At 39.0% G+C, this 12178-nt stretch overlaps 1 protein-coding gene across 4 annotated transcripts in view; it reads left to right on the top strand.

Moving 5' to 3' along the window:
* Window positions 1-9150, top strand: part of ptprga (protein tyrosine phosphatase receptor type Ga) — a 259894-nt gene extending 250744 nt beyond the window's left edge. For all 4 annotated transcript variants that reach the window (XM_027176416.2, XM_027176415.2, XM_027176417.2 and 1 more), the window contains 7 exons: window positions 460-553; window positions 1239-1315; window positions 2428-2556; window positions 2711-2857; window positions 3463-3605; window positions 5845-5980; window positions 6498-9150. In XM_027176416.2, coding sequence (XP_027032217.2) covers window positions 460-553; window positions 1239-1315; window positions 2428-2556; window positions 2711-2857; window positions 3463-3605; window positions 5845-5980; window positions 6498-6644 — 873 coding nt within the window. In that variant the 3' untranslated portion in view covers window positions 6645-9150. The remainder of the gene's footprint in view (window positions 1-459; window positions 554-1238; window positions 1316-2427; window positions 2557-2710; window positions 2858-3462; window positions 3606-5844; window positions 5981-6497) is intronic.
* Window positions 9151-12178: the final 3028 nt, after the last annotated feature.

The following is a 12178-nucleotide window of genomic DNA, read 5'->3' as shown; positions in this document are numbered from 1 at the left end:
AACCCAAGCGTGTGTTCACTGTGGGAGACAGAATATAAGTGTTGATTGTGGATTGTGCTCTAATTTGAATCATCTCCTCATTCACACACACACACACACACACACACACACAATGCAGTCAGTCCCCCGGTTATGAGAGATCGAGTGTGTTCATGCAGAACATCGCAAGGCTCCATGCTTTTAATGTAATTAGGCTTGAGGCTAAAGTTCCTTTTTTTTTCCTCTCAGCTAGATTTTAAAAAGGCTTTGTTTATTTCTTCTCCTTGTCTGGTAACTAGATCTTCAGTAAATGTCTCGAGTGAATGGATTGATTTTTTTTTTTCTTTGTTTGTTTGTTAAATCGTCGTCTTTATTACGTTTAAGTTATTGATTTTATAATGTTATATAATTCTTTTATTTTACAATTAATGGTTTTGTCTGGAGTCAGAGACGTTTAAGATGTTTTTCTTGTTCCTGTAGCTGGTGACCCAGTGTAATGCCAGGTTCGCAGAGTGTTTCAGCGCACAGAAAGACTGCAACAAGGAAAAGAACCGCAACTCCTCTGTCGTTCCATGTGAGTCACATCTGAAAGATAATGGGTTCACTGTGATACTTTATGGTTGCCATGGTTACTATATGTACAGCATATTATAAACTAGAATTGCTTAATTAGTTTGCTTTATGGTACCAGTGTTGTTAACGTAATAAACTATTGCACATCAAACGCCGTATCTTCTGGTTGCTATGGCAACGCTGCTATTATCAATCCTTTACGGTGGTATTTATGTGTAATCTATATGATATTTACTATCTTATCTTGCCACATATCGATGTTATGGTTAAATATTAAATAATAGGATGATATTTGCTTGCGAAGTTCCAGAGATTTTAGTTTTTTTCCTTCTTTCCCTATCTAAGAAATTCCCTATCAAACTATACAAGCCAAACAAACATACTCATGAATTTCCATACTCTAGGCATGTCATACAAAATAAAAGGTGTCGCACGTTGTACTAAATATACATATATATACATAAATATATATACTGTATATAAGCCGATAAACTATCATTGTTTAATATTTGATCAGGTTCTCTTCAGCTATGTTTCACACACTATCCAGCATTTTGGCAACACTCCCATCAGCACAAGTGCAACATGTTTAATTCAGCAAAGTACAAATCCACAGTAAACCTTATCCAGTGAACCACGCTGTCTCTGGTTAATAAACACCTCTGTTTATTTTATATCCCTCCTAGCCGAGAGAGCGCGTGTCGGCCTGGCTCCACTTCCTGGAATGAAAGGCACCGATTACATCAATGCTTCTTACATCATGGTGAGTGTCAACAATCTATATCATCTTGTCCTGTTTTACATTAAATCTATTTGTACACTAATCAGCTATAACACATTTAGGGAGACTCTTTAGGGTGCTTAATCTGCGGAGTCAGCATTTTCCTACAGGGCCTGTCTGCTGCTATGGACTACAGGATTTAGATTTGTAGCAGTGGATGATTTAGTTGTAAGAGTTGTAAGAGTGTTTGTTCAAATAAAGAGACAGCACGGTGTTGCTCTCATCACCCAGTGAGACTTTCATACTTGCGTTTCATTACATCAGATGACTGATTTTGTTTTAGTGAGAAATTAAATAAAAAGTGAATGGAAGAATGAAAAGAATTTTTTAATGAATTTAATAAAATATTTAAAACATTTTTTTAATTTAATTTTTATTATTATTATTTTATCATTCATTTTCTACCGCTTATCCGAACTCTCGGGTCACGGGGAGCCTGTGCCTATCTCAGGCGTCATCGGGCATCAAGGCAGGATACACCCTGGACGGAGTGCCAACCCTTCGGGCACACACACTCTCTCATTCACTCATGCAATCACACACTACAGAACAATTTTCCAGAGATGCCAATCAACCTACCATGCATGTCTTTGGACCGGGGGAGGAAACCAGAGTACCCGGAGGAAACCCCCGAGGCACGGGGAGAACTGATTTTATCATATTTTTTATTATTTTCAATTATTTATTTTATTATATCAGCTACATTAAAACAAACACATCATATGAAATGGGACAAAAAACATCACCATATTCTCCTTGTGATCTTCACTGTGAGGTGATTAGTCTAAATGGTTAGCAAGATGTCCAAAGTATGTAAAGATTCAAGGAACCTTTGAGGATCCAGGACTAAAATATTAGCATTTTAAGTGGTAATTTTCACATTTTATGCGTTCCACACTGCACGGGAATTTGTAGGACAGCCCCATCTGCGTCGCATGTGATACCTTTGCTACAAGGGCAGTTAATCAGTGATTTATTGATGAATAAGTGCCATTTATTCCCTACCAGGATATTTTAACTACACATAATTATGTCGACTCATAAAATCAGAAAGTCTTCTTTGTTTTTTCGAACTCTTTTGTGCCATCCTACAGGGTTACTACCGCAGTAACGAGTTCATCATTACCCAGCATCCTCTTCCTCACACCACTAAAGACTTCTGGAGGATGATCTGGGACCATAACGCGCAAATCATCGTCATGCTTCCCGACAACCAGGGGCTGGTGAGTACATGGAAAATTCTGTGAAAAAGGTTTAAGGTCATGAATATTATGAATTTGAGGTGGTGTTTAAATGAGGAAACAAATATTTTAATGTATCTGTCCTCCCTCCCTCCCTCTCTCTCTTTCTCTCTCTTTCCCCCTCTCTGGGATTTAGGCTGAGGATGAGTTTGTTTACTGGCCGAGTCGAGAAGAAGCCATGAACTGTGAAGCTTTCACCGTCACGCTTATTAGCAAAGACAGACTCTGCTTGTCCAATGAGGAGCAGATCATCATTCATGACTTTATCCTGGAGGCTACACAGGTGTGTGTGTGTGTGTGTGCGTGTGTGTGTGTGCGTGTGTGTGTGTGTCTGTCTGTGTGGGTGTGTTTGTGTTAGTTTGAGTTTGTGTGTTTGTGTGTGTTTGTCTGTGTGTGCACATATGTGTGGGTGTCTTTGAGTGTGTTTGTGTTGGTACAGTATGTGTTTGTGTGTATATGTGTGTGTTTGTGTGTTTTTTTGTGGGTGTTTTTTGTGTGTCTGTGTGTGTGCACACACGTGTGTGTGTCTGAGTGTGTTTGTATGTGTGTCTTTGTGTCTGTGTGTGTATGTGTGTGTGGTGGGTTTCTGTTTGTGTGTGTGTGTGTGTGTGTGTGTGTGTGTGTGTGTGTGTGTGTGTGTGTGTGTGTGTGTGTGTGTGTGGGTGTTTGTTCATTATTCCTATTTGTTCAAATCCCACAGGAGTGATTTTAAATGTTTATTTTTATGTCAAATACTGGGATTTTTTTTTTGTTAGACCTCCAGTGCTAAATATATTGCATTGTTTGCTTTCTGCGTTTTCTTCTTTCTGCATTTTCACCGTGTGAGTCCAACTGAAGACCGATAAGCAACTGTGTGTTTCTTTTTGTCCTCATCTCTCACCTCATCAGGACGACTACGTGCTGGAGGTGCGTCATTTTCAGTGCCCGAAGTGGCCCAACCCGGACGCACCCATCAGCAGCACGTTTGAGCTCATCAACATCATTAAGGAAGAGGCCAATGCCCGAGACGGACCCACCATAGTGCACGACGAGTGAGTTTTACGCAGCACTTTTCACCTTTAAACTCTGTCCACTAGAGGGCAGAGCAAAGCCAAAACTTCCCTTCTATGTCAACCTGTAAAATTTCACAGGAAGTATTTACACAAGCCGATTTTATTTGTAAGGCGCGGTATGATGATGGAATATAAGCTGCTACCTAAATGCTGCCTCATTACATCACATTTAGGTGGCATTATATACAACAGCATGGTAATAAGCTCACAAAGCATTTTCTTTGCGTTAAGGCAGTAGATTTTTATCACAACACTGTATTAATTATAATTAACGCAACACCGAGCACTAACCAAAACTTTGTGACTAATCTCAGTTGCCAGGCCATCTTTACCCGTCGCTATGTCACATCAAGGGCTCATAAATATTCAACCCCTTCATCTCGCCCATACACGGACAGAGACATCTAAGAGAAGTGTCTCTATAGACGCTAGATTTATTAATTTTTTAAACAAAACAATCTTTTTTCAGCTCCTTAAACAACATTATCCTGACCAATATGTCGCTTCTATTAGAGAATGTGGCACTAATTAAGTCAGTCATCTTTCCTAAACCTCTTAGGGGTTATACCATAGTAACAATACATCCACTAAAAAGCCCAATTCTCGCTTTATCAGATGAGACGAGCGGTACTTCATTTGCATAATGAATAAACATGAGGGAAGCCCTGGTGTTGTGCTGTTGTTAGGGGTTTTTGTGCTAAAGTAGTGTGTGTTGAAATTAAAGGGACACTCATTATGTGTAATTGGATCACAGCTCCTTCAGGTGTTGTATAGTTGAAACAGTATAACAGCGAATCGTCCTGTAAACACTCTGCCTTCACACCGTGAAGCTGTGGGTGCTTGTGTGTGTGTGTGTGTGTGTGTGTGTGTGTGTGTGTGTGTGTGTGTGTGTGTGTGTGTGTGTGGTGTGTGTGTGTGTGTGTGTGTGTGTGTGTGTGTGTGTGTGTGTGTGTGTACGCGCACCCGCCCGTGTGTGTGTAATTTGACATTAAAGAAACTAATTTGCACATCCAGAGGCTACTTTTCCCATTAGTGAGGTCTCCAGAGTGGTGTTTTTGAGGCACCGTGCCAGCATCATAAATAACAGAAACTCAGAGATTACATACACGTGGCTTGATTTCCTTCATTAAAACCTTGGAAATGGGTATTATTGTATTTTATGGGCAGTGTGCACTTTCAGCCGTGCTGTTTTTCATCTTATATATATATATATATATATATATATATATATATATATATATATATATATATATATATATATATATATATATATACTTTTATTTAGTTGCCAGATGCTTTTATTCTAAGCAACTGGATTTGAGGGTTAACGGCCCTGCAGTAGCTCTCTGGTACGTCTCCAAGTCTTGAATTTGCCTCCACAAAAATTTGATAAGAATACGCTCATATCAGGGAGGTTTAAATAACAATTAGCCAATCAAATAGGCTGCTTATAAGGTTCTAATCCAACAGTGCGACATAACGTATAAATGTTTTGATAGGCCGCGGCAAACAAAACATTTCTGCCAGATTTACAAAAGGTTTAAATGCTTCTATGACGTTAGCGTGGAGAAACTAACGGCAAACAGAAGTCGCGACGACAAACAACACTCTGCAGTGAGTCTCTGAACATGACGGCTCATCAAGAGCTATTTCCTGATGACGATATTATAGTCAGGGAGTTTATGACCTTCTGGACATAGCAGACGGTCTCTTGCTCTTTCCTCTAAAGTGCTACACGGCATTAAAAGGAGATGCCATGACGTCACGAGCTGAACATTGCATCACCTCCTTCTTTTTATTTGTCTGAGCTGAAACACTAAACGTACTGTATTTGTCTTCCTTTAGGGATTTGTGTCGTCTTCCTTTAAATCCCACTAAAGAAACCACAACCGCTGCTTAATTTTAAGCCTAATATTAAATCCAGCGAATATTATATCATTATAATATCAGGGTTTTTTCAGCTTTTAGTATTAAGTAATGTTGTGATAAATGTTCCTATTAGCGAAGGCTTTAATATTAAATGAAATTAAAACAATTCCTAAACCTTATCACCCACTGAACAGCGATATCCATGAATAGCTTTTAATATTAAGAATTTCTTATTACCTCATATATCGTCATGAGGAGCAGAACGTTTAATAAGCCGAACGAAGTTTGCGTAGAAGTTTGCGAGACTGTTCGCTGTAGGTGTTAACGGAGTATGTGTTGGGGTTGCCAGGTACGGAGCGGTATCGGCGGGAATGTTCTGCGCTCTCACCACGCTGAGTCAGCAGCTGGAGAACGAGAACGCCGTCGGCGTCTATCAGGTGGCCAAGATGATCAACCTCATGAGACCTGGAGTCTTCACCGACATTGTGAGTGCTGGAGCGCAAATACTTTAACACAGGATGCTTTCACTTACGCGGTGTTTAATCGAACCTTGGAGCGTTTTCACCCTCGTTTGTGGTGGCGAGAACATCTGGTTCATCCGAGTTACTCAGAATGACTTGTGTGTGTTTTAGGTTGCAGGAAGTTTCTTAGAAACTCGAACTTATGTATTGCGTTGACTTTTGACTCATTTAATTCATTTAACAAACAAACGCACTGACTTTTACTTTACGTCAGTGTCATTACTGAACAACTGGATGTATTTTGAGGGATATAATTATTATTTCACAGAAAAAAAAAGATTTCCATTAAATTCTATCCAGCTGAAAGATTTATAGCGGGTCATCTTTTTATTGATTTGTAATAAATATTTTAGTATGTGGTACTAGCTAGTACTGTCTATAATATTTTTGATGTTTAATTTGAATGTAAAAACTGTGTGTGTGTGTGTGTGTGTGTGTGTGTGTGTGTGTGTGTGTGTGTGTGTGTGTGTGTGTGTTATAGGAGCAGTATCAGTACCTTTACAAGGCTATGCTTAGTCTGGTGAGCACTAAAGAGAACGGAGTCGGTCCTGTGTCCATAGAGCGAAACGGCAGCATGGCCCTGTCTGACGAATCGGACCCTGCCGAGAGCATGGAGTCTCTCGTCTGAAGCTCCACCCAACACACACACACACACACACACACACACACACACACACACACACACACACACACACACACACACACACACACACACGCCAGGAGGCGCTTAACTTACTTTGTAAAACTTCAAGGACTAAGACAGACTTTTTTTCTGAGGCCTTTTTTGCCAGAACTCTTGGTTAAACGAATAACCCGATTACTTTTTTACACTGATAAAAAAAAAAAAAAATCTTTTGATATTTATTTTTTTTCGCCATTTTATGTCTTAATGTTATCCTACTGAACATTTGCACCTCTGTTTTTGAGTTCACGACAAACAAACGAAACACACTTCTGTCTAGTTTGCACTATGAAAATATCAGTGTTACTGCCTACTTCAGTCCTACGCTCTCTATTTTTTCATCTTTATTTTGGATTATTTCCACCACTACCAGGTTTCGACATTCCATCATGAAGCTCCACTCGACGGCATAGGAAACAATCGTGGAACGATTTAAAAATTCAAGACGACGTTCGCTAACGTCGGGTGTCATCGACAAACGATACCGGATTTCTGCGCTTCGTTTCATTTCTACGCCATAAAGGATTCCTTTTATTTTTTTGTCCTCCTTGTTTTGTTTTGTTTTTTTGCATCATATGCATCTAAGCCTGTTAGACTCATTAACTTTCTGCAGGTGGTATTACAACAGCTACTGTGAACTTTATTCTTTTTATTTTTTATTTTTGAATGATTCATATTATGCTTTTAATATATATATGAATATATCGTATCTCATTATAACTTGTGGTTTTGTAAAAATGTTAACCGTCATAAGCAACTGGTTTCTTGCAGGCTTGATTCAATGGTTTTGCCTAACGCTTCTCAATAGCAGTCCATGTCCTCTCTAGCACCCCCTGCTGGTTTTCTTTACTTTACTCTGCAGGCTGCTGCTATAAATGATCTGATTTCTGCTCGAATGGGGAAATTCTAGTCATTCTCACTTTAGCGTCGGTTATTTCCTTCATAATTTACTCTGCGTTCTATTTCCTGCTTACGTGATGTGCATCGGTCAGGTCTCGATGCCTTTTGTAAAGTCTGAGCTCATCTCTGCAGGTGTGTGACGTAAGAGTGTGTGTCGTGTGTGTGTGGTGCTGAGTCACATTTACTTAACATTTCTATCACCTGTTCCAGGAGGAAACGCAGACTGTATACAGGTCATGTTCCTCACGTCCTGCCTCTGTGTCTCAAAGTTCTTTCTTATCGCTTATTTCATGATAAATCAAGAGAAGGGTGTGTGTGTGTGCGGATGGTGTGTATCGTGTCCGAGCAGCACAATGATGTCCTTGTTAACACACCAGTTACCCAACAGCTGCAGGAAGAAGGTTCGATCTGTCAAGTTTTACCAAAGACTTCAAATAAACATTTCATTCCCATATGGCAAATTTACAATGTGTGTGTGTGTGTGTGTGTGTGTGAGAGAGAGAGAGAGAGAGAGAGAGAGAGAGAGAGAGAGAGAGAGAGAGAGAGAGAATTTCATGAGGCTGAGGTCCCAACTTGGTTCATTTAGCACTTTTCCAATTTTATGAAAACGATCAACAGAGACACAGTAAAAATGCAGATTTTTTTATTATTTTTCTTTCTTTTTTTTTCAATTTTTTTAGGAAGATCTGAAAAATTAGTGCTTTTCAATGACAAGCTCAAGACTTTGATACCACATCCTTAAAAGGCACTGACGTCGTTCATTTTGTGTCCTTTCCAAAAAGAAAAAAAATACAAACTTTCCTTCTTTGAATTTTTCATTTTGAATTTAATTTTTAATCCGCCCTTTTCTTTTCTGATGTCCATCTTCTTGTGTCGAGCCTTTGCTTATATGCTGCAATTTAAACAGGAATTTGTATCTTTATCCTCTTTTTTGTCTTTGTATGTACATATTATTTTGCTTGTCCGTCGATCGGTATTCTTCACATTATACCCTGGTGTATGTTTATAGAATTTTATTTTCATATAAAGCCGACTCCGAATCTCAGCTCAGCTCTCTGGATGTTTTGTGCAAAAAAAAAAAAATTTAAAAAATGTAAAAAAAAAATAAAATAAAAAAAAAATTAAAAAAGAGAGAGAGAGTGAGAGAGAGAGAGAATAACCCAGTGTGTTGTTCATTCATCGAGCGACTGACGTCTCATGCCTCATATACCACAAGGCAGTGATTGTGATATTCTCTTATTATTTTGTTGATTGTTTTACTTTTCATTTCAATAAATGAGTTTTTTTTTGTTTTGTTTTTTATTCTGAGGATGTCATAGGCAAGCTCCACTGATTACGTTTCCCTCATTCTCTTCTTTAATGCAGGTGGGTGTTGTTCGACATCATGTACCCTGTTTTTGGCATCTGGAATACCACAAAACGAAGGAAAAAAATGTGTTTTTCTTGTTTTGTTGAAAGCTATATCAAAGCATTCTATTATAGTGTTATTTAATATGTAAATTGTATTGCTATACATAAAATAAAATATGGGTTTTGATGTACTTTAAGCATATCTAGACAATCTGCCTTGTGCCATATGTAATGTTTTGTTGTTTTTGTTAAAAATATCAATCTATTTTTTTAAACGTTCGTGATGTTGATATGTTGTAAAGAAGACAAATGAAGACACTGTTTTTAATATATAGTCTCAGGGTTTATACAACTGTTTTTTGTTTTCTGAATTAACAGGTAAGTGGATGAGCATCAATTTGATGAAATTTACAATCAACAGATCGAGCAGGACAAACAGTAATATAGAGCTTGGATCAGTAAAGCATTAATGTTGATTTAATCTCTTGTGCTAAGAAAACATTCATCCACATCATTACACCATCACCACCATCCTGAGCTGGTGAATACAAGGATTCGTAGATTTTCAATTTAACTTCATTTCCATTTCTATATTCTGGAACTGGATTAAAGTTTAGATCTGAGAACGAGACGGCGGCAAACGAAAACACCTTGAACTGGCATGAGGAAGAAACCATCAGAGGAACAAGACCCAACCTCCTCTACATGACACTGGATAGTGTGATTGAGTCATATCAGTCCATGTTTATCAAAGGCAAATGGAGCAGATCTTATTTGGCTGCCATTAATCAGCTATACCTATAGTATATAGCGCATATATATATATATCTCGATATATATATATATATATATATATATATATATATATATATATATATATATATATATATATATACATACACACATCCATCAGGACAACACGAGAATAGTCCTATTAGGAGGTTCTTCGAAGAGTGGATTTGGTAAAATGGGCCTGAAAAAGTGTTCGTATCAGCCAGTGAGCAATAAACAGTACCTATAGTGCCTTCTCTATTGTGTGTATGTTAATGTTTTATCACTGAAAGTATTAAAATGATAGCTAGCATAAAATAATAATGGGTAAATACTACATGGCCGAAGCAGCGTAGACACCTGACTATCACAGCCATTTGTGTTCATTCCATAACCCTGTGCATTACCAAGGAATCGTTCCCTATTTGCTGTTATAATAACCTCCACTGCTCTGTAAAGGCTCTTTGTGATCAATAAGCCATAAGAGCATTATGGAGATCAGACACTGATGTTGGATGAAGAGCTCTTGGGTTCAGTCGGTGTTGCAGTTCAGTCCATAGATGTTTAGTAAACAGCTCGCAACCTTGGGGTAACCATGGACAATCAACTGTCCTTTTCCTCTCATGTTGCAAATGTGACTCGCTCATGTCGGTTTCTTCTCTACAACATTAGAAGGATTCGGCCATTTTTGTCCACACAGACTGCCCAGGTACTTGTTCAGTCTCTTGTCATTTCTAGACTGGATTACTGCAATGCACTGCTGGCAGGTCTACCTATGAACGCAATCCGTCCTCTGCAAATGATCCAAAATGCAGCTGCCCGGCTTGTTTTCAACCTGCCAGAGTTCTCGCATACCACCCCGCTACTGCGATCCCTCCACTGGCTTCCGGTAGCTGCACGCATCCGGTTCAAAACACTGATGCTGGCCTACAAAGCCAAAAATGGACCAGCCCCCTCTTACCTCAAAGCCCTCATCATTCCTCGCACTGCACCCCGTAACCTCCGATCTACCAGCACTGCTCGAATGGTTCCACCATCTCTCAGGGTAAGAGGCAAGTATACTACAAGACTCTTCTCTGTACTGGCACCAAGGTGGTGGAATGAACTTCCCATAGAGGTCCGGACAGCCGAGTCACTGGCTATTTTCAAGCGGCGGCTGAAGACTTACTTATTCAGGAAACACTTCAACTAGCACTTCTTTCCTTATCCTTTGCATTTAAAAAAAAAAAAAAAAAAAAAATACCTCTGACATTTTTTCATTGTAACTTTGAACAAATGTTTTAAACTCATGGTATCTTAAGTATGTAACCTAGTGAACCAGCATTAATGTATTCAGTGTTAGAGATTTAAGCACTTATGTACGTCGCTCTGGATAAGGGCGTCTGCCAAATGCTGTAAATGTAAATGTAAATGTTTAGTGAGGTTGAGTCAGGGTCAGGGCTCTGTGCTGGACACTCGAGTTCTTCTTTACAGCTTTGGGAAACCATGTCTTTGTGGCGCGCACGTTGTGTATTGTCATGTAGGAACAGGTTTAGGTTTCTTACATCCAGAGAAGGGAAATTGTAAATCTATAGCATACAAAGATATTATATTCTGTACAATTGCATGCTTTGTGGCAGTTTATGGAAGAACCACATATGGCTGAAGATGGTCAGGTATCTACATACTCCATATGTGCTATAATATACCTATAGAGAAATGTAGGGCTTGTTCACCAAAAGTTCACCAAAAATCACACTGTTACTTCCCTAATTATAACACCCTCATACTACAACCTACACAACATGGGGCAGGATTGTTCTGTGTCCAATTAATCAGCGGTAGAAGAGTTTTATTATGGCGCCATCTTGTGGTTGGACTTTCCTAAATCTTTTCAACGTAATAAGATAAATATATTCATCAAAAAAGATATTTACAGGGCTGTCAAGTGTCACGCTTTGAGAGTGGCAGTCACTCATTTCGGTCTTTTGTCACGCTCTCCCGCCACACATTGTATTTGTCACGCAGAAAAACTTTTTGACTATTTATCATATATATATTTAATATGCCGCAGCACCCAAAATGTGTCAGTCCGCACCGCTGTCTCTATGGAACCGGGCAGGAATCAGGCGCATCTACCCTGGAGTTCTTAGTCAAGCCTGACACTTATCAGCCAATCAAAAAAAGAGGCTACACAATAGCCAATCAGAAAATAGCACTATTGTATATGGGTAGGATTTAACGCAACAACCAATGAAAAAAAAACAACATTCATTAAAGAGGGTATTTGCGATGGTCGGTTTGAACAAAACCTCAACACGAAACAGCTCTCTCTCTCTCTCTCTCTCTCTCTCTCTCTCTCACACACACACACACACACACACACACACACACGCACGCACGCACGCACGCAAATGAATAAAAGCAAATTGAACAAATACTTTGTATTTGGTTAAAATGTGGTCAGTGGTCCTGGTGAA

This window comes from Tachysurus fulvidraco, chromosome 2 (assembly GCF_022655615.1).
Source record: "Tachysurus fulvidraco isolate hzauxx_2018 chromosome 2, HZAU_PFXX_2.0, whole genome shotgun sequence".
In the NCBI taxonomy this organism is placed as follows: domain Eukaryota; kingdom Metazoa; phylum Chordata; class Actinopteri; order Siluriformes; family Bagridae; genus Tachysurus; species Tachysurus fulvidraco.
The sequence above is the reverse complement of the archived record's forward strand: the minus strand, read 5'-3'. Positions and strand labels throughout refer to the sequence as shown.